The 27,589-nt window shown below is 44.3% G+C and overlaps 1 protein-coding gene across 1 annotated transcript in view; it reads right to left on the minus strand.

Moving 5' to 3' along the window:
* Positions 1-4,573: 4,573 nt before the first annotated feature.
* The window catches only part of LOC309548151 (cytosolic phospholipase A2 gamma-like), a gene marked incomplete at both ends in the record, with an annotated part of 143,212 nt that continues 120,196 nt past the window's right edge, over positions 4,574-27,589 (minus strand). Inside the window, 2 exons of the mRNA XM_082248113.1 lie at positions 4,574-4,758; positions 18,199-18,373. Of these exons, the coding sequence (XP_082104239.1) occupies positions 4,574-4,758; positions 18,199-18,373 (360 nt within the window). The remainder of the gene's footprint in view (positions 4,759-18,198; positions 18,374-27,589) is intronic.

Consider the following 27,589-nt stretch of genomic DNA (forward strand, 5'->3'; position numbering starts at 1 on the left):
TGCAGATGTACCACAGTATATTGCAGTATCTTAGTGCATATTTAACGCAGTATATTGCAGTGTGTTTTTGCAGGTTTAACACAGTATATTGCAGCACATTATTGCAGGTTTAATGCAGTATATTGCAGCGCATTATTGCACATTTAACGCAATATATTTAAGTGCGTTATTGCAGGTTTACCGCAGTATATTGCAGTGCATTATTGCAGGTTTAACGCAGTATATTGCAGTGTGTTAACGCACTTTTAACACAGTATATTTCAGTGCATTGATGCAAGTTTACTGCAGTATATTGCAATGTGTTAGTGCACATGTAACGCAGTATATTTCAGTGAATTATTGCAGGCTTACCGAGATTGAGTTTGGGCCGAACGTTGGCTGTTTGCCCGTTCGATGAACACCTGAATTACCTGGATCCTGTAGGAGCTACAGAATTGGAAGTTGCTGTACTTCTATTTATAAAAGTGGTTTAACCCTTCCTTTTCCACACCTTGAATGGCTTCTTATTGAACCCTGTACCCTTTGTGGTCCTATTTATGTATCCACCATACATCTTCACTTTTATGCCTGGTTGGTAAGTGCACCTTGTGTATAAACTATCTTCAGCTTACTAGCCTTGACCTCTAAAGGATAGTTACTTAGTAAGTTTAGGGATACTTACTGGTGAGAGTATGTAAAAAAAAAAAAATATTTTTTTTATTCACATTTTTTTATTACATCCTGCCATCAGAGCAGTTCATGGTCACCACATTGACACTGTACTATTCTAGGGGGAGGGGTGATCAGGGATTTTTCTTTTTTTTTATGTTGTTATTGCTTATAACAGTGATTGTCACTGTTATAAGCAATAGTTAATTGTCATGACTGGCTTTACATTCATAACAGCTTACTTACTGTTGACGTGATTGGCCCAGGTACCATGTGATAGCTGTGGACCAATCACAGCCCCGCAATAGTAAGCTTACCAGCATGAATGGAAGTCAGTCATGGCTGTTTTGTTTCATTGTAATCATGTGATCACTACGAGCAATCATTGTGATCACATGATATTCCGGCCAATCACAGTGGCCTGGTACTGAGCACTATGACTTGCTGGGTCTGCCAGTCATGGGATTGCACCGCTGTGCACCCCAGGGTGCATGCTAGTGGAAGTACCGGTATATCGCCTAACCTGGCTATGCCGCCCGTCCGCAGTGAATGTACTGTATGGGCGGGTGGAGAGCTGTTAAGCTGTATACAGTATTAGGCTCATGAAATAAATACAGCCAATGGGGGTTTTTATGAAGAAGTCCCAAAAAGATCCATTCCAGGTGGCCAAAACTCCATTTGGCCAGTTATAAGGTTTTAGGTGCTGTTGCAAAACACTTTTGCTTTAACCAAACAGAACACACTCTGAATATAAATTTCTATGCAATGAACAAAAATAAGACACACAGAATCTAATCAAGGAGACAATTTTATTATCAGATACAATGCGTGACTTTGTGATATTACAAAAGTTTTAGATAAACATTGGAACCCCCTTATCAAAGAGGCCTTAGAAGAGTTTGCAGTAAATAGGAAAGCAGGTAGATATGGATGATAACCCCCAACCCCAGGTGGCAGAACCCAAGATGTCCATTTCTTAGTATATCTAGAGGTGGTCACTAGACTGACGGGACTGGACATTGAAGGCGTTTTGTAGCTTCTCCAAGACACTTCTTAAGTTCTAAAGAGCGTCAGGAAATCATCCCAACATTTATAATCACAGCTAAGGATACATTAATACATTGTTTTCCAATCATTATTATATTTTTCGTAGACAAAAAAGTGTAAAAAAGGGAATTTTTTAAATCTTTTTTGACCTGTAATAGATTTTTTTTTTTTAAAAAGGACTTTTACTGTAACTAAAAAGTTTAATTTTTTTCTATAATTACTGTATTTAAAATTACACAAACATTATTTTTCTCACAAATAATTTCAGTTATTTGAAAATTTATATGAAGCAATTTTTAAAATGTTTTGGGCATCTTCTTTTTGCGTGACAATAAAAACAATAAACAAATAAAATCAAATGTATATATAAAAAAAAAAAAAGAAATAAAAAATTTGCAGAAAAGCTAAAGGGAGAAGGGGGGGGGAGGAGTTGATTAGGAATAACTAAGGGTCAAGGGCTTATAAAGGATTATATTTTATGTAAAAAAAAAAATTGTATAAGGTTTCTTTAACCAGTTTTACAGAAGGATTTACCCCCTTAATGACCGGGCCATTTTTTTGCGATTCGGCACTGCGTTATTTTAACAATTGCGCGGTCGTGCAACGCTGTACCCAAATAAAACCGATGCCCTTTTTTCTCACAAATAGAGATTTCTTTTGGTGGTATTTGATCGCCTCTGCAATTTAAATTTTTTGTGCTATAAACAAAAAAAGAGCGACAATTCTGAAAAATATATATATTTTTCACATTCTGCTATATAACATCCCCAAAAAAAAAAGAATTTAAAAATCAAAAATTTTTCATCTTTAGGCCAATTTGTATTCGGCTATATAATTTAGGTAAAATTGCAAAAAGCGTATTTTGATTGGTTTACGCAAAAGTTATCACGTCTACAAACTAGGGGAAAGATTTATGTCATTTTTATTTTTTTACTAGTAATGGCGGTGATCTGCGATTTTTTTTGCGGGACTGCGACATTGCGGCGGACTGATCGAACCCTTGACTGACATTTTTGACACTTTTGGGTGGACCGGTGACATTACTACAGTAACCAGTGCTTAAAATAGGCACTGTCACTGTAATAATGACACTGGCAGGGAAGGGGTTAACACAGTGATGATCAAAGGGTTAAAGAGGTTGTAAACCGAAAAAAAAATGTTTTTTTTTTCCTTTCCATCCTGAAAGAGAAAGACATAATGAGCTAGTATGCATCGCATACTAGCTCATTATCAAATACTTACCTTAGAACGAGCCCCCGCCGTGCCGCCCGCTTACCTCTATGACGGGCGACATGTCCAGTCGCCCATCTTCCGGGATCGCGGCATCCGGCCATCTGATTGGCCGGAGCCGCGGTGACGTCACTCCCGCGCACGCGCGCGGGAGCCGACGGTCATGGCACGGGACTCTGAAGGAACGGCACGAGCGGACGTTTCTTCAGAGCGCATGCGCCAGTGATGTCACTGGCTGCATGTAAGGTAAATATCTCCTAAACGGTGCATGTTTAGGAGATATTTACAGTACCTATAGGTAAGCCTTATCATAGGCCTTATCATAGGCTTACCTATAGGTAGAAGTGTCAGAGGAGGGTTTACTTCCTCTTTAAGTGTGAGCCTAGGGGAGTGTTTACTAACTGTGGGGGAAGGGGCTTGTGAAATGACCATAGAGACCTGTGTTCCTATATAGAAGGATCACAGGCGCTCTGTGATCATTCCAGAGAGAACAAGGGTGTGCTGTGTCTTTTCTCTCTCTCAGTGGGGAGCGATTGCGGGTGCCTTGTGACAATCGTGGCCACCAGCCTTGTGGATTGTCATCGCGCTGCCTAGTGGGGGCGTTCAGTTTACATTTACTGCGTCAGGCTAGCTCTCCTGTGTGAGCTGATGTAGCCCCATGTTGGTTGCACTCGCCCCCCGCCCCCAGCACCACACGTGCAACTGACATAGGGCTACATCGGCTCACGCAGGAGAGCCAGCCTGACGCAGTAAATGTGCGGCGGGCGGTCGGGAAGCTGTTAAAGTTGTTGTAAACCTCTGAAATGAAAAACATCTGGGGTGATTTCTGCCTGCCTTCTCCTCTCTCTGTTATCTGCAGGAGTCCCTTCTGATAAGTTATGCCGACACCACTGAAGCCCAGGGGATTTCCCCCCCCCCCCTCCAGCACACAGAAGACGATTGACAGCTGTAGATGTGCATATTTCCCTATCAGACTCTATAGAGGGGCGTGTTCCCAGTCTCTCCCCTTAGGTTTCAAATTACACTAAGCTCCCTGCTTCATGCTGTGCAGTGTGTGACATTAGATTGCCACCTCTTATCTGCTGGAGCTGAGAAATAGCCTTTAATCTGAGTGTTTTAGAAGTCTGTGGAGGAGACAGTGCTGCAAATAAACAGGTACAACTTATGTAGGAGAATTTGTTTCACCTCTGTGTATCACCTGAGGCCGGTCACCTCACTGGGCATATGGAAAGGTTTACAACCACTTTAAAGCAGTTGTATACTCATATATCATTGTTACATTGTATTTATACTCAATGGCACAGACTATCTGCAAGGGTCACTTTACACGGGGAAAATGCAGCCGCTCCTGCTGTGTAATACAAAGCAATTGCAGTGGGGGAGGGGAAGCCACAGCACAGGGAGAGGAGCCGGGTGTAAGAGGTTCACCCTGAAAACTTTGTTGATTTTTTTAGGACGTATCTCTTATGTTCATTACCCTCAAATGGTCATAAGAGAACAATGGGGGGGGGGGGGGGGATGAGAGGTGCCATTGGTGACCTCTTTTGAGAATGATTCGTGTTAGTTTATCCTAATTGTCTTTTATAAAACATTTCAGCCCTCGTCGCATTTTATCCAAGTTGACGTTGTTTTCATTCCTCCTCGCCCGTTATTTCTGTGACGCCCCCTTTTGGTTACACCTCTGAACACATTCTTTTATTTGGTCTAGGATCTGCTCCTTGCTGCTCTTCACATTTTCCTTAGCGATGTCCAGCAGTTTTTTCATCGCATCGTCATCATAGGATAAAATGGATGTTTTATACTTAATACTCAACTCATCTATTGTTTTAGCATCTGAAAGAAACGTGTATCAGATTGTATCATTAAATAATAATAATAATGACAAATTATCAAAGAGATTATTTTTTTAACCAGTTCTGAAATGGAAGGATTTCCCCCCTTAATGACCAGGCCATTTTTTGCGTTTCGGCACTGCGTTACTTTAACGGAAAATTAGTGCGACGCTGTACCCAAATACAATTATTTTGGTGGTATTTGATCACCTGTGCGATTTTTATTTTTACGCTATGAACAAAAAAAAAGTGACAATTCTGAAAACAAAAACAATATTTTTCACATTCTGCTATATAAAACATCCCCCCCCCCCCCCAAAAAAAAAAAATAATAAAAATTGTCATCCTTTTAGGCCAATTTGTATTCTGCTGCATATTTTTGGTAAAAAAAAAAAAAAAAATTGCAAAAAGCGTCTTTTGATTGGTTTTGCAAAAGTTATCACGTCTACAAACTAGGGGAAAGATTTATGTCATTTTTATATATTTACTAGTAATGGCGGCGATCTGCGATTTTTAGTGCGACTACGACATTGCGGCGGACAGATCGGACCCCTGACTGACATTACAGTAATCAGTGCTAAAAAAATGCACTGTTACTGTGCTAATGACACTGGCAGGGAAGGGATTAACTTAGGCGTGATCAAAGGGTTAAATGTGTCAATAGGGGAGTGTTTTCTAACTGTATGGGGGATGGACTTGTGAAATGAACATAGGGGCCTGTGATCCTATATAGAAGGATCACAGGCAATCTGTGATCATTTCAGAGAAAAGAGCGGTCTGCTGTGTTTACAGCAGCAGACCATCCTTGTCTCTCAGCGGGGGGAAATCGTGGATCGACATCCCCCCCCCAGCACCACTCCCGCGAACTGACGTACCCCTACGTTGATTTGCGTAGCCAAGCCAGCCTGCGAGCCGAGTCACAACTGCGACAGGCGGTTGGCAAGTGTTTAAGATCCTTCTTGGAGAGCTGAGTAAGCTCTTCACTTCTCACTTGAGTCAAGTCACAGTAACACTTGGCATTCTGGAGGGGGTGGCTCCTATAGATTTGGCTCTAACAGAACCTTTGATTCTCTGGGCAATGCCTTGTCACAGAGCTTGCACTCCTTCCGAGGTCACATAGGTCCAGTCCTCAGACTCTCTGAGTGATCTGTGAGGCCACAGCATCAGCGCACTTTTCCTAACCCGGGCCGATACTTCAGGCTGAACTGAAATCCAGACAGGGTTGCTAACCATCAGTGCCCAATTGTGTGCAACTTGGGCTAAGGATAACAAATATATGTTAAAGGATTTTTTTCTGTCTTGACCACGAAAGAGGCTTTGTACAAATAATCTCTCAATTCGTCCACTACAGCCCACTTGAGAGCCAGAAACCCCAGCTTGTGTACAGGATAGTTCCTTTTGGACTGGGTCAAGCTTTTACTCACATACTGTATGCTATGGTCATGAGCCCACCTTTCTGCTCTTGGTGGAGTTATGTACCAAGAGCAGAACGGCCCTCCCAGTTAGCATCTACATGAAGTAGAGTAGAGTAGGTCAATGGACTTGGCCGGGTCTGCATGGGCCAGTACTGGTGCTTCTGGGAGGCTTCACCTGAGATGTTGAAAAGCTTTTTCTCATTGAGGGGTCTGTTGCTTCTGTAAACGCTCCCTCAGATTCAGAGTCCCTTGCCTTACCTGACTCAACTTTCAACCTTCATCCTCCACCTCAGTCTGAAGCAACTCGTTAAGTGGCTGGGCAATCCTAGCTTTTTCAGGACAGTGGTGATGCCTTTCGCAGAAACAACATGTCTCAACTAGGGGGCACTTTTCTAATGACAGCTTCAGCCCCTCTTCATTAAGCCTCTCAAAGACTTTCTCAAGCCTTGCCTCATGCTCTTCTAGGGTCCTTTCGAAGACAATAATGTTATCCAAGTACACCAGGACCTTAATCAAGTTCATATCACAGACAGTACGCTTCATCAGCCGCTGGAACGTGGCCGGGGCTCCTGACAATCCCCAGTGGGCAAATAATGTCATCTTCTCCCTATCATTAGGGTGCATAGGGATTTGGTAATATCTGCTCTTCAGGTCCCGCACACTAAACCACCCCGCCCCGGACAGACAATGAAGGTCATTTAAGTAAGCATCTCCTTGCAAAGGCACGTTTGCAAGTGGCACGTTTGCTTTTGGGGCTCTCTTCTCAAAGTGGGGTGATTTCTATAAGAGGGAGCACTTCTGATTCTGCACTCTTCATCTGAAAACTTCTTCTGGTCCTTCACAGGTACGTTACCACTGATGCAACTCCACTCAAACCTGCGATTCTGAAACTGCTCCTCTTCAATGCTCTTGTCTTTTAACTATGGTATGTTTATTTTGCCCAACCATGTGTAGACTGTTCTCATTGCAATGTCTTTTCTTCTCTGTCTCTAGTTGTAACTTATAGTTTTTTTGCCCCTTATCTTTATGGCTCTCAACTTATAAATCTGTTCAGAAGAGAAAATGTTGCTCTGTTTAGCCAGCCTTACCTTATTACCTCTTGATTAGTTAGTGATGGGGGTGGGTGCTTATCAATTAACAGTATTTGAGTAAACATCTCCTTGCAAAGGCACGTTTGCAAGTGGCACGTTTGCTTTTGGGGCTCTATTCCTTAAAGTGGGGTGATTTCTATAAGAGGGAGCACTTCATTCACTTTGTGCATTCGCTGAAGTGCAGAATCTGAACACAGGAAAGGCTGAGATATACACCACATAGACTGCAGGTGAGCTTATTTACCCCTTCAGCTCTCTCCTTGAAAAATGTACTGTCTACCACTCCTTCTGACAGCAGTGTCCTCTATCCTTAAACTCTCTCTGCTTCACCCCTCTTCTCCACCCCACAGCTTATATATATCATGCTCACTTCTGTCCTCACCTTATTACTGCACTCACCATCTCCTGCTACTTCTAAATCCACACGCAGACAAATCCTCCAGGATACTAGGGCATGTCCCTTCATATAAATCACACTCTCATATTACCACCCTCAGCTTTCTGCTCCTCCTAACCTCTGGAGACATATCCCCAAACCCTGGGCCTCCATCATTTACCTGTGCTCAACACACCACTTACCCTGCACCCTCTGGCTGCAGCCGCAGTCAGCACAATCTAGTTCCCATCTCTCTTCTTCCCAAGACCGGACTCCCTTTCTCTTGCGCCCTTTGGAATGCCCGCTCTGTCTGTAATAAACTCACCTCTCTCCATGACCTTTTCATCGCTAACTCATTTAATCTGCTCGCTATCACCGAAACCTGGCTTCACGAATCCGACACTGCGTCTTCTGCTGCCCTATCCCAAGGCGGTCTTCTATAGACTCACTCCCCTAGACCCAACGGACGCAAGGGAGGGGGTGTCGGGATCCTTCTAGCCCCACATAGCACCTTTCAGGTACTTCACCCTCCTCCCTCTCTGTCACTCTCCTCATTTGAGGTATACTGCATTTGTCTTTTCTCCCCTGTTTCTCTAAGGATAGCTGTGATCTACCGCCCCCCTGGACCAGTATCAACCTTTCTTGACGACTTCTCTGCCTGGCTACCATACTTTCTCTTTTCCGAAATCCCCACAATCATTCTCGGCGACTTCAACATTCCTACTAATACTAACACTCCTACCACTTCCAAACTTCTCAGTCTAACCTCCTCCTTTGACCTGAAGCAATGGATACATGCTTCTACTCAAAACCTCCTGCTCTCTAGCTCCCTCGTCACCTCCTCCCATGCTCGCCTCCAGGACTTTTCCAGAGCCTCTCTAATCCTATGGAACTCCTTACCCTTATCTGTGCGATTATCTCCTACTCTGTTAGCTTTTAGGCGATCTCTGAAAACCCTCCTTTTCAGAGAAGCCTATCCTACCCACACCTAACAAATATACCTCCATTTTCTCCTTTAGCCCATCCCCCATGGTTATTGCCTTTTGTTTCACTTGACCCTTCCTTCTAGATTGTAAGCTCTAACGAGCAGGGCCATCTAGTTCCTCCTGTTTAGAATTGTATTGTAACTGTATTGTCTTCCTTCATATTGTAAAGCGCTGCGCAAACTGTTGCCGCTATATAAATCCTGTATCATAATAATAATAATAATAATCTTCAATATGAGGGGTAGTGTATTGATCAGGAATGGTCCTTCTGGACTCAACTCCTGGATGACTCCTGACTTCTTCAGCTCAGCCAGCTGCATCTTGAGGTCTTCCAGATCATTGAGTGGCACCCACTTGGCTTTTTCCCTGAATGGTTTATCCTCCTGTAACTGAATCTGGTGCTTAGCACTCTTAGCACAACCCACATCAAAGTCGTTCCTGGAGAACATCTCACATCTAGACAGCTGATCTTGGATTCTTCCCTGCCACTCAGGAGGTAACATTTCGAAGGAAGAAAAGAACTCTTCTCTCTCTCTCAGTTTTCCATTATCTCACCCGGGGTCACCTGGGTAGCTGAACTCACCTGTCCAATCAGCATACGGGCCCCTAGTGTAACTGGGTTATCTGTGACATTTCGGAGACTGACTGGCACCTTCCCTCTATTCCAGGACAAGGCTTTGGTGGGTACTACCTCTGGAACCAATTTTACCCCTGCTTTGTTCGGTTGTGTGTCTGTCTCTAGAACAATAAATCTTGGCTGATCTCAAGTCAACTTGATGGTAGCCTTCACACAAACTATCCTAGCTGCAACACCTTCTCCTTGGCTCCCAGCCTCCATAGTCTTCTACACCTTCCACTGGGGCTCTCTGTTCTTGAACCACTCCCTTAATGGCTTGATGTAGTTGGGGGTGTATTCTTCTAAGCCCAGAATCGTCTTCCCCTGACAATGGGATCAGTAGCTTCCTCACCAAGTCAGTGTTGGTCCCAATGAGCATAGAATTTCATTCAGTCCCCGGGGGTCGAGGACCCACAACAGCCAATGTGTTGAATTTCTGTCTTCCAGACCACAGATGGCCCAAAGGTGATATTAATCAGGATGTAGCCAGCATAGGGGAATTTCTCAGACCCAATTTCCCAGATTTACAGCTTCCAACTTGTCGAGGGAGGGATATGCTTCAAGTATTTGTCATAGAAGTCCCTGCATAGCAACATCACTTGGGCTCTGGTGTCCAGTAATTCTGTGGTATAGACACCTTCCACTTGCACTGACACAATGGGTGAAGGACCTATCAGTCTTTCTGGTGAGTCAACTTGTTTTTTTAGAGCGGGTTAAATTCCACCCTTCCCTCACTAACCGCTGTGAAGACCTAACAGTAGCCTTGGGAGGGGGGGAAACATTAACTCTCTGTGCCCAAATTCCCAGTTTAGATGGCTTGCTGTCTAGCTCGGGTGGAAGTGCAGCTTCACACCTCAAGGCCCTTTCCCTGCGCCTTGATCTGGTCTTTCCATCCTTTTGACTTTTGGAGCTTTGTTGGAGTTTTTGGTTGGCTCCTTCTCTGAGACCACTTGAAGCTTCCTGCCTTGTTGTAAAACGCAAGTGCAGTGGCAAAAGCAAAAAGCAGTGTCTCCTTGTTGGAACTTTAAAGCAAAAAAAATTGGATAAAGGTGTCTACATGCAATGTATTTTAGGGTGTAAAGAGGGTGGGTTTCCTCCTGCTCCCCAATCCAGATGGCACCAGGTTTAAGGAAATAGGAGACGGTGGATCGCAGAGAAGGCTGCTGAAGAATCTGCTTAGATGGAGACTCCCGACCGCACGCCTTGCGGCATTGGGATTCAGTGGGATCTGTGTTGAAGGTGATGAAAGTGACCCTCAGCTGTCACCAAACCAACAGGAAACTAGCAAGGATCCGTGTGTCCACACACACCCACCGAATACTCTCCCCTCTGCCTAGGCCGCAGTGCCGGCTTGTACTCCTCTGACTGTCCAGGGCTCTGCTTGCAACTGAAGGTTGTGGTCCTAAGAGAGCAACCCCCTCCCCAGACTAGGGCATATATATTCTCTCCCAGCATTCTGTTCTTCCCCCCCAGCCGGTTGGAACTTGTAGTCCGCAATGGTCCAGCTCCAGTGAAAATCCTGGCTCCTCGGACTACATGTCCCAAAATCACCTACTCTTATGTAGGGCCCCTACTTGCTCTGCCTTCAGGAAATGATGACACAGTATACTGGTTGAGTGCTAGAGGAAAGCAGGCTCATTGCAACTTATGTTATAAACTGTCCCACGATGACACAGGCAATTTAGCCAGCACATGGCTACACCTCCATTGCTGAATTGGGGAAATGCTACAGACAGTCCACCAAAAGATAAAAAGAAAGCCATTGGTGGAACTGGATTGTTGCATCATATTAAAGATAGGGATTGGGGACAACGTAGGATTAGCTAGACGACTGTGCCCTAATTGATTGCTGTAATTAAAGAAAATAAAAGTGCATTGTGGAAGGGATGCTTGTCACGCTTACCTCCAAATGCAGGTTGTCAGATACTATAGCTGGCTAATGTGTTCTTCACCTATAGAAGCCCCCTTTCCCATATGGAAAGCAGGCCTACCAGTACTCGGTTTCCCTCAGGTTTTATACACAATAATGTAGGGCCTGGCCATAATGCCGGGGCAGACACGAACTGAGCAAAGCAAACAGGTACTCGTGGCTGGCAGACAAGCAGAATGGTTTAATGATAGTCATGGTAAAAGGCAGGCAGAGTTCAGAGAATAGTCGTCATCCAATCCAAGGTCATACACAGTAAAATCCAATCTAGCCCAGCAGGGCAGACAAACAAGCAGCTTGATCGGGAATTACACATGTTATCACACTCTATCACAAGCATGAGACTGCAGGCTTTGCTGGCTTAAATCAAGTATGGTCTCCACCCAGAGACTGACCACATTAATCACCTTGCAGGTGGACAGACAGACAAGTCCACAGCCAAAACTAGGAAGCTGTAATGAGAAGCAGGAGTGGTAGACGCTCCTGACAATGCCAAAGCGGTGTCGTAGCTGTTTAAAGGACAGCAAAGTACCATTTTGGGTGCCTTATACCCAATACATACCCAATACATGCCATTTACTAGCAGGTTGCAACCCAGTTCGGGGTATGCATGATTATTCCATATGGGGGTACATTTCATATATCTAGAGACTTGTTGTATTTGTTTTGCCTTGACCCATATTAATTGCATTAGCCAGTAAATTGGATATAATCTATTTGGTTTCAATAAAAGGTGTGCCTCCAAACCTTCCAAGAGAGATTGTGCTCCCCTAAAGTGTAGTAGTATCACTGCCAATGCAGAATCCCCAACCCCCATGTCCCCTACGGACTCCAAGTGAAGACCACCCACTAGGTGCTGAAGCTGAGCCACCAAATAATACACCTATAGCAGCTCATTTTCCCATAGGGCAAGTAGGGCTTTTGGTATTCTGTTGCACCCAGGTCTTATACACAATGCTAAAGTGCCTGGCTAGCACTACAGGGCAGGTACAAACTAAGCATATAAAACAGGTACCTGCGGTTGGCAGAAAGGCAGAGTGGTTCAATGACAGCCAGGTAAAAGGCAGGCAGAGAACAGAGAATAGTTTGTTACCTGATTAGAGGTCATACACAGGGAAATTCCAACAAGCAGAGCGCAGAGCGGGGAAGACAGACCGGGAGCTTGATCAGGAATTGATCAGGAATTAAACACATTATCACTCTCTATCACAAGCATGGGACTGAAGGTTTGGCTAGCTTAAATCAGGTTTGGACTCCATCCAGAGACTAGCCACATTAATCACCTTGCAGGTGGACAGACAAGGAGAAAGCCATAGCCAAAATGAGGATGCTGGAATGAGGAGCATTAGCGCTACACACTCCTGACATTACCCCCTGAGGAGGGGCCCCAGGACACTTTACAGACAAGCTGGAAAGCTGGAACACAAGCAGGATGCAGATAGGCCTGAAGAAAAGGCCCCACCTGACCAAATGAGGTACTCTATCCAAAGGATGGATTGAACTTCTTAGACAGGTTTAAGCAGATATAGTAGCAGTAGGATGAGGCCAAGTTACTGAAAGTCCCAAATAAGAAAAAACAGGAGGCTCAATTGGCATGAGATGGACTTGAATAACTGGCTCAGAGGCAGAATGGACCGCATCGGCAGGTGTAGAGACAGACTGAACCGTATTGGTAGTTGTAGAGACAGACTGGGCCATATTGACAGGTGTAGAGACAGACTGGGCCATATCAACAGGTGTAGAGACAGACTGGGCCACATTGGCAGGTGTAGAGACTGATTGGACCACACTGGTAGTTGGGGAAGCAGTGGAACTGGAGGACTAGATAGCCAGGATTGCCATCCAAGAGCATTTAAGGACGGGAAAGGTAGGGGTAATCCAGAAGGCTTGATTTCTGAGGACAGGTTTTGCAAGCTTTTACATAGAAACAGGAGTCCTTATGGAGAGAAGGCCATCAAAGCCCACGATAAACCAAAGAAAAGGTTTTAGTAAAACCTGGGTGCCCGGCCGTCTTAGCGTCATGTGCTTCTGAAAGCACTTTATGCCTAAGGTGGAGGGGAACAAACAGCTTTCCAGGGGGTAGATTAGGTGGAACAAAAGGTCAGGGGAAAGGACCCCCATTACTTGTGCTGGATATAAGATATTGTAAAACTTTATATCTTCTATAAAAAAAACTTTATAACTAAATTTCCAAACAAGGCTCAAGGCTGCGAGACATCGGGTAAGTTCAGCATCTGGGGGGGGGGGGGGGGAATTCAGACTGTGGCAATTGGCTGGAGAGGTGGCCTGTATGGGATTCAATTTGAATTTTACACTTGTCAGTGTCTCCTGCTACAACAGTCATATAAAAGCAAACAGTTATGCAACCTTGAGTCCCACTTGGAAAAATTATTATGATCAGGATTTGAATAGGACTGTAATAAAGGCAAATGACTGGTACTGGCCAGAAAAGAGTTACAAATGGGCAACTGGTCAGCAGTTGTAATGCAGGTCTAAATGCAGTTATGGGATGAGGACATAATCTCTCCTGTAGCCCAATCTATGAATGGGTTATGAAGTTTAAGCCAAGGATAACCTAAGATAAGGGTATAGGCCGGGAAAGTCATCAAGTAGAAACTGAGTATCTTCCTTTGAAATGCCTCAATGGTCAGAGTAATAGGTACAGTGCATAAGGTAACCAGGCTCATGGACAAGGTTGAGTTATCAACAGCTAAGACTAAAAAGGGTTTGTGCAAATTTGTCAAGGGAATCTGCAGACAGAGTGCTAGGTCCCTATCATTGAAATTGCTAGTGGGACCAGAATCAATGAAAGCTGAGAGATGGTGGGAAAATTTGGCAGAACTAAGTTGTACAGGAACAAATAGTTTATCTTGAGCGTACCTGACAGTGTATAGTCTAAAGAAGCAGACCCCCATCCACACTAGACTCTCGGCATTTACTGGCTTATTAGGGCAGCTGGCGACAAAGTGGCTGTGGTTGCAACAATACAGGCAGAGACCCTGGGATCTTCTTCTAGCTTTTTCCCAGAGGATAACTGTGTAGTGCCAGTTTGCATGGGCTCATCCTCCTGGAAAGGTTGAGAGGGCTCAGGAAGGTCTAATGAAGAAGAAGTGGTCAGAATCCTAGGGGGCAAACAAACCTCTCCGTACACCTTTCCCATAAATGCCTGTCTATACGGATGGCTACTTGCATGGCTTCATTAAATGACTTTGGTTCAGGGTAGTGTAGTAAGAAGTCTATGATGGAGTCTGATAAGCCTAACCTGAACTGGCTTCTTAAAGCTGGGTCATTCCACCATGAGTCAGGTGCCCAGCAGCGGAAATCAGAACAGTATTGTTTAGTGGTGCATTAATTCTGACTTAATGACCTAAGGCTAGTTTTAGCTGAGTGGGCAGGTTCAGGATCACCATAGAGTAAATGTAGGGCCTTGAAAAAAGCTTCAACTGACCCTCTGGCTGGGTCATCTGTGGGGAGACTGAAAGCCCAAGACTGAGGGTCCTCCGGCAACCATGCAATAATCAGGTGAACCCACTGTTTCAGAACCAGAAGAGCGTGGTTTAGGTTTAAAGTATAGCAAACAACTATTTTTTAAAGTTGAAAAACATTGGGGGTCACTTTAAAAACAATCAGGTGTGTTAACCTTGGGCTTCCTGCATTACTGCTGGAGGTGTGTTCACATGTAAAGACAGTTCCTGGACTTGGCGTGTCAGCTTGCAAAGTTCCTCAGCCAATAAAGGAGCCTGTTTAGAGTCCATCTTCACAGAAACATTTTTGTTAAAGGCTTGTGATAATGTCACGCTTACCCCAAATGCAGGTGGTCAGACACTAAAGCTGGCTACTGTGTTCTTTACCTATAGCAGCCCCCTTTCCCATAAGGCAACCAGGCCTACCAGTACTCGGTTTCCCCCAGGTTTTATACACAATAATATAGTGCCTGGCCATAATGCTGGGGCAGACACGAACTGAGCAAAGCAAACAGGTACTTGTGGCTGGCAGACAAGCAGAATGGTTCAATGATAGTCAAGGTAAAAGGCAGGCAGAGTTCAGAGAATAGTCGTCATCCAATCCAAGGTCATACACAGTCTAGCCCAGCAGGACAGACAAACAGGGAGCTTGATTGGGAATTACACACGTTATCACACTCTATCGCAAGCATGTAACTGCAGGCTTTGCTGGCCTAAATCAAGTATGGTTTCCACCCAGAGACTGACCACATTAATCACCATGCAGGTGGACAGGCAGACAAGGAGAAGTCCACAGCCAAAACGAGGAAGCTGTAATGAGAAGCAGGAGTGGTAGATGCTCCTGACAATGCCAAAGAGGGATTGTAGCTGTTTAAAGGAGAGCAAAGTACCATTTTCAAAAATATGTCTGATGTGCGTTATGCCCAATACATGCCATTTACTAGCAGGTTGCAACTTAGCCAGTTTGGGGTATGCTTGATTATTCCATATGGGGGTACGTTTCATATACTGTATCTAGAGACTTGTTGTATTTGTTTTGTCTTGACCCATATTAACTGCATTAGCCAGTAAATTGGATATAATCTATTTGGTTTCAATAAAAGGTGTGCCTCCAAACCTTCAGAGAGAGATTGTGCTCCCCTAAAGTGTAGTAGTATCACTGCCAATGTGGAATCCCCAACCCCTATGTCCCCTACGGATTCCAAGTGAAGACCACCCACCAGGTGCTGCAGCTGAGCCACCAAATAATACAGCCAAGGGTTTGGAAAGGCCACCTCCATCCTTAGCCCTTTTAACGGTTAAAGTCTAATCCTTTATGGGTCCATTCTTCCAGTAAAGTGCGGAAAATGGAATTAACCATTCAAACGATTTTTCATGAGATAACTACAGGAGTGATGGGAAGAAATGAAAGTAGTTGGGACATTATTATCATCTTGATCAAGTTTGCCTACCTGCTACCGAAAGCCATAACCTGGACAACAGTTTTACCTTATTCCAGAACCTTTAGAGCAGCAGTAGAACATGGAGTCATTTTTACATCTGTTGATTGGCTGTTCAGTAAAAGTGATCTGGGTGGCACTGCACCGATCTGATCACTTTTACTGAAGCGAGAAGTGACACATCCAAACCTCCCTTCCACCTCTAACTGCAATGGTTCCCAGGCTCTCCCATTCATCTGGGGAGTCCAGGACTGTGGTAAAAGACCAGGATAGCTAAACACAGAGGAGATGAATGAACATCCATTCTTCCCACTCCTCTGTAACTATTGAAACCAAAAGTGACAATCATTTTATCACTTCTGGTTTCAAAGCCATCAATCAGGTAGGGAAGCAGCTATTCCAGCACAATCTCTGCTTGATTAGCTGTTTTTTAGGACAGGAGAGACATTGGGGGTCTAATATTAGCTGTCACCTGACCAAGGCTATCACATAAGAGGCTAGATAGCCCCTTTGTGTTAGCAATAAAGTTAAATGAAAAAAAAATTAGAAGAGATGTAAAAAGTTAATTTTAATAAAATAAAAACAATATTAAAGAATATATAATATAAATAAAAAATGAAAAGCACTCCCTTACCACCTGTGCATATGCAAATGCACATGTGCGTAGGTTCTGCATGTGTATGTAAGCAACGACTGTACCACATATGTGAGGTATCATCGTGAACGTTGGTGGAGTGAGGGCAATAATTCTAAGGCCATAGTTCATGATTAACTCTAAATTGGTATCTTGTAAAGACTTTAAATGGTCACCTATGAAAAACTTTAGGTACAGTAGTTTGCCACCATTTCACGGGTGCATTGACTTAGGAGTGTTGACTTGTTTGGTGTCTATTTACTTCATGCAACATCATATTTTATAGTATAGCAAAATATTTGGCATTATATTGTTTTTGTGTTCACAAAACTTCATTTGAGTGCCGGTTCACACTAGGGCAACCTGTGAGGCGACCTGGTCGCCTCACAGGTCTCCGCAGGTCGCCTCCCATAGGGAAGCTGCGGACCCGTTCTAATAGGAGCGACACAAGTCGCTCCGACCTAGAAAAAGGGTCCGGAGCTTCTTTGGGGCGACCCGGAGGCGACCGCCATAGACTTCAATGTTATGAAGTCCGTGGCGGCCACTCCGAGGTAGCGGTGCGTCGCTGCAGTGTGAACCGGCGCTTAAAGTATTTTTTCCTCAAAATTTGCATTTGATAAATGTTTGCACAAACATTGTGTAACAAACATTTTCAACAGCCCCCTTTTTTCCACAGGGCCTCTGCTTTCATAACATATATAATGTTTGGGGGTTCTAAATAATTTTCTAGTAAAAAAAAAAAATGCTGATTAAAGTCTATGAAGAATTGCCCCGCACAGCAGATGGTTAGGCATTGGCCAAGCTCATAATACAGAGAGACAACTCAATGCCACGGTCAGGGGTCAGGCTCAGAGATCAGTAGCTATAGCAGTAGAGAGGCTCCCACTGACCAGCTGGATAAGTACACAAGGAGGTCACCCGAGGTGTGGAGTCTAAGCACTAACTGGTACTCACTAGAGCTCCTGATGGTGAAGATGAGTTTTGCTGCGTGTTAGTACCAGGTTGCGGTCCTCGGAATCACCCCACTAGGAGGTGAGCAAGCCAGGGTCCAGTAGCAGATATAGCAGGTAGGGGTCAAGCAGAAGGGAAGTCAGTAAACAAGCCAAAGGTCAGTAACATGTGGTTGCAGGTTGGGATCAAGCAGAAGCATAGTCAAGGAACAAGCCAAAGGTCGGTAACATATGGTAATGAAGATAAGGAATGCTGCAGGTATACAAAGGAGCAAGATATCGGCTGAAGAGAGCACAATAATCTGCCAAACAGGAAGTGCATAGACATGGCTTAAACAGGAAGTTCATTGGAGGAGCAAAGAGTTCAGGGTTTACCAGAAAAAAGATATAAGACATGATTGTTCTGAGAGATTTGAGAGGGAGCTGTCCAGCCTCTCAATGGGCTCAGAAAAAGGGTGCAGCACAGGCCGTGGGTTCATATCCCAATCCTGACACTCAATGGACAAACAAGCTACATTACACAATTCTTCTCTGTAAACTCACCTCCTCCACAAGTCTGGGTGTTGAAGAGAGGAAAGTGCATCACATCAGGCATCTTTTTTCCATCTCCTTTAAAGACATAGCAACTTTTTGTTGGAGGATCCTCATAACTTTCTTCAGGGATTTCTGGAAAGGGAATCTTGTGCTCCTTACAGTATTCAACAGTTTTTTTTACCGTCTAGTAAAACAAAGAAAAAAAACATTTTATTAAAATGTGCTCATTGTATGCCAATAGTGACAATCAAACAAGCCTGGGTTTAATTCATGAACAATATCACTAATCCTGTTCAAAATTTAGTGAACCCCACTGAATTATTTTCGGGGTCAATTTAAATGTGCTTTGACTCATTTTTTTTCTTTACTAATGTCAGTTTTGCTTCAGCAGGTGCTATGCATGGTACAGATGCTCCACTTTACAGGCACACTAAGGGGACCCCTCAGGCACATTTTTTAAAGGAATTTTTCATTTTTATTGTTGCACTTTAAGCATCATTAAAATCACTGCTCCTGAAAGTAGCAGTACCCAGACCCCCATATCACTTTTATGACCAATTACTTACTAAGCCTTCAAAATGGGGATTTTTGATTTCTCACGTTCGGCTCCCATAGACGTCAATGAAGTTCACTGTTTGGGTTAGAACCTTCCCCCTGTTCAGGAGTTCTGCTGCAAACTGAACAGGGTTATGTTCGGCCCATTTCTAGCTACTGTAGATGATAATTCTCTCATAGTGGGTCACAAATGTCAACAACCGGCTGTATAAAATGACTGAATATCCGCGCTAACAGAAAACAACAGCTAGCATTAACCACAATGTGATAAAGAAGATATAAAAATAAAATGCAGCGCTATAGATTAACTTGTGTATATGTAAACATAAGTCCACTCCAAGATGGTATATGGAATGATCCAATCCACCAGAAACACCTTGGTAAGTGAAAGTCCGTAAAATCAATAACTGGAACAGTGAAAACCTCTACCACACATAAGGTAGCCAATTGGCCTCTTACCGAATAGATATGACCACTGCTCTCACAATGGTCACCAAACGCCTTATGCTCTAAGCCAGACGATCAGCCCCGGAAAACGCCAGTGGATATTTCCAAGGGATCCAGGTATCACATCCCAGAGGCAGAAACAATCATGCAACATCTCTCCCGGATATTAGGATTAGAGTTGAGCGGACACCTGGATGTCCGTGTTCGGCGGGTTCGGCTGAACTTGAAAAAAAAGTCCGGGTCCGCGACCCGGACTTTTTCCGAACTTTACCCGGACACCGAACCCCATTGAAGTCAATGGGGACCCAAACTTTTAGGCACTAAAATGGCTCTAAAAAAACCAATGGAAAGGGCTTGTGACGTCGACGCTCACTGGTAACCCCGCCTACATGTTTCGCAGGCAACTGCGTCATCGGGGGGGGGGGGAATGCTCAGCGTTGAAGAAATAAGTGGCTGAGTCCGGAAGCAGAGGAGATCATCGGACCCACCCACTAGCGTCACGCAGGAAACAGGAAGAACCCCCTGGACCGCACAAGGTAACCAGAAGGAGTTTCTGGACCGCAAGCTAGATGGGAAGTGAACCGGAAGGATAACCAAAATGCGTAAACAAAACAAATCTTCACAATGGGAGGAAATAGATCCATACCACGGAGAGTACACAATTATGGGAGGAAATAAATCCACACCACAGAGAGTATACACCAAACAAAAGTAATGGCCACATTTCCACAACATCCATAAAATATTGGATCATATGTAAATCCCCCATCGGGAAGACATATAAGATATATTAAAAATGCCAATTAGCGTTACCGGGTTCTCCTCCTCTCTTCCTCACTGTGTGAGGAGATCTGGAAACAACAAGTTGCAGTATTACAGTAGTGTGCCCTAATTGCCCCCAAAATAAAGAGGACCTGTCTAGAACCCCTTTAGAGTATCTGTCTGTAAGCCCATGAGAGTACCAGAGAACGTGTCTGTAATCCCATCAGAGTACCAGAGTACCTGTCTGTAAGCCCATAAGGGTACCCTAGTGCCTGTCACCAGCCCGCCAGAGAACCAGATTACCAGTCACCAGCCCATCTGAGTACCCGAGTAGCTGTCACCAGCCCATCCGAGTGCTATGGTACCTGTCACCAGCCCATCAGAGTACCTGAATATCAATGAGCAGCCCAGAGTACCTGAGTACCAATCTGCAGCCCAGAGTACCCGAGTATCTATCTGCAGCCCAGAGTACCTATCTGCAGCCCAGAGTACCCGAGTATCTATCTGCAGCCCCAAGTGCCTGTCTCCAACCCATCAGAGAACCCGCGTACCTGTCTCCAGCCCATCAGAGTACCCGAGTACCTTTCTCCAGCCCATCAGAGTACCCAGTTACCTATCCCCAGCCCATCAGAGTACCCAAATACCTATCTGGAGCCCAGAGTACCCCAGTACCTATCTGAAGCACAGAGTACCCAAGTACCTGTCTCTAGCCCATTATAGTACCTGAGAACCTCTCTCCAGCCCATCATAGTACCAGAGTACCTGTCTCCAGCCCATCAGGGTAACCAAGTACCTATCTGCAGCCCATCATAATAACTGAGTACCTGTCTGCAGCCCATCAGAGCACCCAAGTACCTGTCACGTGGGGAAATTTTGTGGGCGTTTCCATTATCCTGGTGCTCCAGGTCATTCACAGGTCTGATTAGATGTGTAATGTATGTCCCTAGAATGCCGGAAGGTGCTCCCTGCATGTTAGGCCTCTGTATGTGGCCAGGCTGTGTAAAAGTCCCACACATGTGGAATTGCCATTCTCAGGAGGAGTAGCAGAATGTGTTTTGGGATGTAATTTTTGCTATGTACATGCTATGTGTTAGAAATATCTTATAAATTGACAACTTTGTGTAAAAAAAAAAAAAAAAAGTTTTCATGTTCTTTCCACATTTTCCAAAGCTTGTAGAAAATGTTTGTAAATATTTTATTCTATATTTTCATGTGACAACACTGAAGAAATGACACTTTGCTAAAATGTAAAGTAGTGAGTGTACAGCTTGTATAACAGTGTTAAAATTTGCTGTCCTCTCAAAATAACTCAACACACAGCCATTAATGTCTAAACCGCTGGAAACAAAAGTGAGTACACCCCTTAAGGGCTCTTTCACACAGGCGTTCAGATCAGATCCGCCTGTCAGTTTTTTAGGCGGATCTGATCGGATGCCCCATTCAGTCCTATGGAGCAGCGTATGTCAGCGGTGACATGTCCGCTGACACCCGCTGCCATCCGCATCCGATCCTGTCCGTGAAATCCTGGGGATCGGATGTGATCGAATGAGAGCAGACAGGCGGTCCGCTCTCAACCGATTCCCCATATAGAGCAGCGGGGCTCTGACACCTCCCTCTCCACACACAGTGCGGAGACGGAGCTGTCATCCGCCAGCTCAGCGGGGATCGGCAGATTGATCCCCGCTGAGCAGAGCACGGTCCGCAACTGAATGCGGACCGTGTGAAAGGGGCCTTAGTGACAATGTCCAAATTGGGCCCAAAGTGTCAATATTTTGTGTGGCCGCCATTATTTTCCAGCACTGCCTTAACCCTCTTGGGCATGGAGTTCACCAGAGCTTCCAGGTTTCCACTGGAGTCCTCTTCCACTCCTCCATGACGACATCACAGAGCTGGTGGATGTTAGAGACCTTGCACTTCTCTACCTTCCATTTGAGGATGCCCCACAGATGCTCAAAAGGGTTTAGGTCTGGAGACATGCTTGGCCAGTCCATCACCTTCACCCTCTTTATCAAGGCAGTGGTCGTCTTGGAGGTGTGTTTGGGGTCATTATCATGTTGGAATAATGCTCTGTGGCCCAGTGTATGAAGGGAGGGGATCATGTTCTGCTTCAGTATGTCACAGTACATGTTGGCATTTATGGTTCCCTCAATGAACTGTAGCTGCCCAGCAGAGTTGTATAAAGTACTCGAAACCCATACTTGAGTAAAAGTACAAGTGCTCGATCAAAAAGTGACTTGAGTAGAAGTGGACGTGCCCGATCAAAAAGGACTTGAGTAGAAGTACTAAAGTATTCAACATTTTTTGTACTTAAGTATTGCAAGTAGTTTTTTTTTTTTAATTTTGCTACTCAAGTACTGAAAGTAAAAGTACAAGTAGTTTTGAAAAAAAATTGCTACTCAAGTACTGAGCCCCGGTTCACACTTGTGCGTGTGCGGGTTTCGCATGTAATGTCGGAGCGCACTGCTCCGACATTACATGCGATCGGCTGTGCGGTGCGAGTTTAGCCATACAGTTTGTATGGCTAAATTCGCACCACAGTCCATTTTTGGAAGCCGCATCAGGATCGGATCGCACAGCGCTTCACACTTGTGCGATCCGATCCTGTGCGAACTGCACGATCGCACTGCGATATGCGATCAAACTGGGGGTGTTGTTAAGATTACATGCATATTAGCTCATTATGTGTTTCTCTTTCAGGTCGAAAAAAAAAAAATGTTTGTATGGGTTTACAACCTCTTTAAAGAAAGAAGTCAAAAGATTGAACATCATATTGTTTTTTATTATTTCAAATGCAGCTTTTATTTATACATACAGTAGGATTTATTTTCGTATGCGCTGATATTACACATGTTTTGAGCTTCATGAAACCTGCCATCTACTGTTCTGGCAGTGGTCATTTTTAAAAAAAATATTGGAGTAGAAGTATTGAAATCATTGAAAAAATGTAGTGAAGTAAAAGTGGAAGTAGGAGAAAAAAATTATACTCTAGGAAAGTACAGATACCGTCTTTCGGTACTTAAGTACAGTAGTGAAGTAGTTTTAATTAGTTACTATACATCTCTGCTGCCCAGTGCCAGCAGCACTAATGCAGCCCCAGACCATGACACTCCCACCACCACACTTGTCTTTGTACTCCTCACCTGATTGCCGTCACACACGCTTGACACCATCTGAACCAAATAAGTTTATCTTGGTCTCATCAGACCACAGGAGATGGTTCCAGTAATCCATGTCCTTACTCTGCTTGTCTTCAGCAAACTGTTTGTGGGCTTTCTTGTGCATCATCTTTAGAAGAGGCTTCCTTCTGGGACCACAGCCATGCAAACCAATTTGATGCAGTGTGCGGCGTATGGTCTGAGCACTGACAGGCTGACCCCCCCACCCCTTCAACCTCTGCAGAAATGCTGGCAGCACTCATATGTCTATTTCCCAAAGACAACCTCTGGATATGACGCTGAGCACGTGCTCTCAACTTATTTGGTCGAACATGTTTAGGCCTGTTCTGAGTGGAACCTGTCCTGTTAAACCGCTGTATGGTCTTGACCACTGTGCTGCAGCTCAGTTTCAGGGTCTTGGCAATCTTCTTATAGCCTAGGCCAGCCCTCAAATTTTCCACTCGCCTGCTCGCATTTTGCGAGTGGAAAATTATTTAGGGCGAGCGAGCGTGGGGCTGCTCCGGGAACCGATCAGGTGAAGAGAGGAGAGGAGGAGGAAAGCCGGCCAGCCCAGCCGATGCATCAGACAGAAGCTCCTGGGCATGAGAGGATGTATTGATCATAGATTCACCTCAGAACCTGGCCGGATAATGACAGAGCGGCGGATCATCCCGCTGTAACAGTTTTAATTGTAATTTCTGGGCGCTCGGTGACACACACAGTCCCGCCTCCTAGCCCGGCTTCTTTGATAGACAGAACACCTGGCCAATCAGGACGTGAGACGTCTATCAAAGAAGCTGGGCTAGGAGGCGGGACTGTGTGTGTCACCGAGCGCCCGGCAATTACAATTAAAACTGTTACAGCGGGATGATCCGCCGCTCTGCCATTATCCGGCCAGGTTCTGAGGTGAATCTATGATCAATACATCCTCTAATGCCCAGTAGCTTCTGTCTGATGCATCTATGTAAATGGACAGTTTTAATTGTAATTGCCGAGCGCTCGGTGACACACACACAGTCCCACCTCCTAGCCCGGCTTCTTTGATAGATGTCTCACATCCTGGTTGGCCAGGTGTTCTGTCTATACAATTAAAACTGTTACAGCGGGATGATCCCCCGATCTGTCATTATCCGGCCAGGTTCTGAGGTGAATCTATGATTGCACTTCCTTTCTTCTCTCTTGGTTTTCCCAATTCTCACTTCCTTCTTTTTGGTTTAATCGAAAGCTTGTCTATGATTCATGTATATTCATGCATCATGTTGTATACATTTTTATATACACCCCAGTGTATCTGTATATGTCCTATATACTGTATCGATACCATGTTTTCTCTTGTTGGAAATATATCTGCCTGGTATCTGTAAAGATGTAAGAGAGTTAGTCTGCCGATATTTACTCGTGCTCACTTTCACTTTACTATTCATTCGTATTATTTTTTACCCATCTCATTTTCGTTTCCTTTATTTTTGTCCTCTATGGATCTACCTCCAATATTTAGGGACGGATATATGCTTTGCTTTTCCTTCCCTGGCTTTTCTTCATCCCAGCCACATATATATTGGGGCTGGATGCTGTTTACAATCGATATCGTTTGTCACTGGGTATTATACTACTTTGGCACTATATGTCCTGGTATAGGGCTGGCCTGCTCCCCAACACGTGCATGCCCCATTGTGTCTAATCACATGCGGGGCCTGCAATGGATTGAGCCATGTGACACGTGCATCCTTCTGATGTGAGGTTGCATTGACATGCACTGGAGAGGCTGCATTGACATGCACTGGCGAGGCTGCATTGACATGCACGGGTGAGACTGCTTTGATGGGCATGGGTGAGACTGCTTTGATGGGCATGGGTGAGACTGCTTTGATGGGCATGGGTTAGACTGCTTTGATGGACACAGCGGAGACTGCATTGATGGGCACAGGGCAGGCTGCATTGATAGGCACTGATCAGGCTGCACTGATGGGCACTGTTTAGGTTTCACTGATAGGCTCCGTTGAGGCCTCACTGATAAGCTTTATTGATGATGCTGCACTGATGGTCACTGATAGGCTGCACTGATGGTCACTGATAGGCTGCACTGATGGGCACTGAAAACATTGTTATTAATATTTATTTTTGTAACTTCTGCATTAATGCAAAAACATTTAACAGTGTAATTTTATGAGATAATTTATGAGGGCGTGTTTAGGGGCAGAATTAGGGGCGGGGCAGGGTAGGAGTTGGGTGAGGCAACTGGTGGCGAGTAACCCTTAAGGCCTGGCTAGTAGCTCAGGACTTTAAATTTTGAGCCCTGGCCTAGGCCATCTTTATGTAGACCAACAATTCTTTTTTTAGATCCTCAGAGAGTTCTTTGCCATGAGGTGCCATGTTGAACTTCTAGTGACCAGTATGAGAGAGTGAGAGCGATAACACCAGATTTAACACACCTGCTCCCCATTCACACCTGAGACCTTGTAACACTAACGAGTCACATTACCTGGGGAGGGAAAATGGCTAATTTGGCCCAATTTAGACATGTTCACCTAGGGGTGTACTCACTTTTGTTGCCAGCAGTTTAGACATTAATGGCTGTGTGTTGAGTTATTTTGAGGGGACAGCAAATTTACCCTGTTATACAAGCTGTACACTCACTACTTTACATTGTAGCAAAGTGTCATTTCTTCAGTGTTGTCACATGAAAAGATATAATAAAATATTTACAAAAATGTGAGGGGTGTACTTACTTTTGTGAGATACTGTAATTGGATGTTGGGTCTCTGTATGAGGCCAGACTGTGTAAAAGTCTCAAGGCATGAGGCATGAGAAGCTGACTCCACTGGGAGGTTACCATTTCCTGGACAATGTGTTTCTGAGGCTTTGTTCGGTCAAAGGAGTGGTGGAGAGGGCGGCCAGTTGACCGATGTCTTTAAACAAATCTTTAGTCCTCAGCACCCAGGGCTGTTAGGTTTAAGCAACCATCAACAGCATCTGCAGCATAAGGTGCAGGATTATCTAGTAGGGGCAAGAGCAGACTTAGAGACCTTTCCAACTGAACATCCACTGGGTTACTGGGTCTTAAAGATGGACCACTGACCACAACTTGCTCAATATGCAATCGAGCTACTGGCCTGTCCTGTTTCCAGTGTGCTTTCCGAACAGACATTCAGTGCTGCTGGAGGTTTTGTGATGGATAAAAGAGTGTGTCTGTCCACAGACTCTGTTGACCAGCTGGCATTTATCAAAATGAATCAGTCCTGGGTCAACAGCAGCTATTTAACACTTGATGCTGATGTAACTGATTGCATTTCATAGGGATCTGGGATCCCTTGAAGATTGCCTATGCTGACTATCCTATTCCTGAATCTTGATTATGTGAGCTTCCAACAATGTTTTTGGTTTAGGGCACCACCAACACCCAAGGCCCAATTTTTCTGCACCTGTATCACAGGTGCATGTAATTTAACTTTTTGTTTCTAACTTTTAACAGAAGGGCCCACTCCTGTGCCCAGTAAGAGTAATTGTGAGGTTACAGTGTTCAGGTGCTACTAGGGATGGGTAAACGGTTTGGGCCGAGCATAAGTTTGGCCTAAACATCGCCCATTCAGGTACTCACCGAACACCTGAACTTTCTTGGCACTTAACGGGATGTTCGCTCACCGAGCGCAAAGACAATAGGTTGTTAAGGCTTCCCTGCTGAGAGCTGAATTGATTGTAAAAAGAAAATGTAAATTTAAAAAAATGGTAGTAAAAACAGCTTGGGGACCCTTTTTTTTCCAATTTTGGCCCTATGCCATTTTTTTCATTTTTTTAATCTGTATTACCGGGAGCTGATAATACAGTACAGCCGCGAGCAAGTTTAAATGACATTTTTTTCCTTTAGAAATGTCAGTATTGCAGTAGGCTCCATACATCATAAAAATGTGCCACTTTACAGGCACAATATAGGGACCTCTTTAGGCACAATATTTAAAGGAACTGTTCATTTTTATTTTTTCACTTTAACCACTTAAGCCCCGGAAGATTTTACCCCCTTCCTGACCAGGGCCTATTTTGCGGTTCGGCACTGCGTGACTTTAACAGACAATTGCGCGGTCGTGCGACGCTGTACCTAAACAAATATGGCGTCCTTTTTTTTCCCACAAACAGAGCTTTCTTTTGGTGGTATTTGATCACCTGTGCGATTTTTTGATCATGGGCTATAAACAAAAAAAGAGCGTAAATTTTGCAAAAATAACAATATTTTTCACATTTTTTTAATATGAAATCCCCCCCCCCCCATAAAATGTAAAAAATCAAAATTTTTTAACATTTTCGGCCAATTTGTTTTATGCTACATATGTTTGGTAAAAAAAAAAAAATCGCAAAAAGCGTATTTTAATTGGTTTGCACAAAAGTTATCGCGTTTACTAACAAAGGGAAAGATTTTTGTCATTTTTGTTGGGTTTTTTTAACGCGTAATGGCGGCGATCTGCAATTTTTTTGCGGTACTGCGACAT

Source organism: Pelophylax lessonae (genome assembly GCF_965119305.1).
Source record: "Pelophylax lessonae genome assembly, chromosome: 1".
Lineage (NCBI taxonomy): Eukaryota > Metazoa > Chordata > Amphibia > Anura > Ranidae > Pelophylax > Pelophylax lessonae.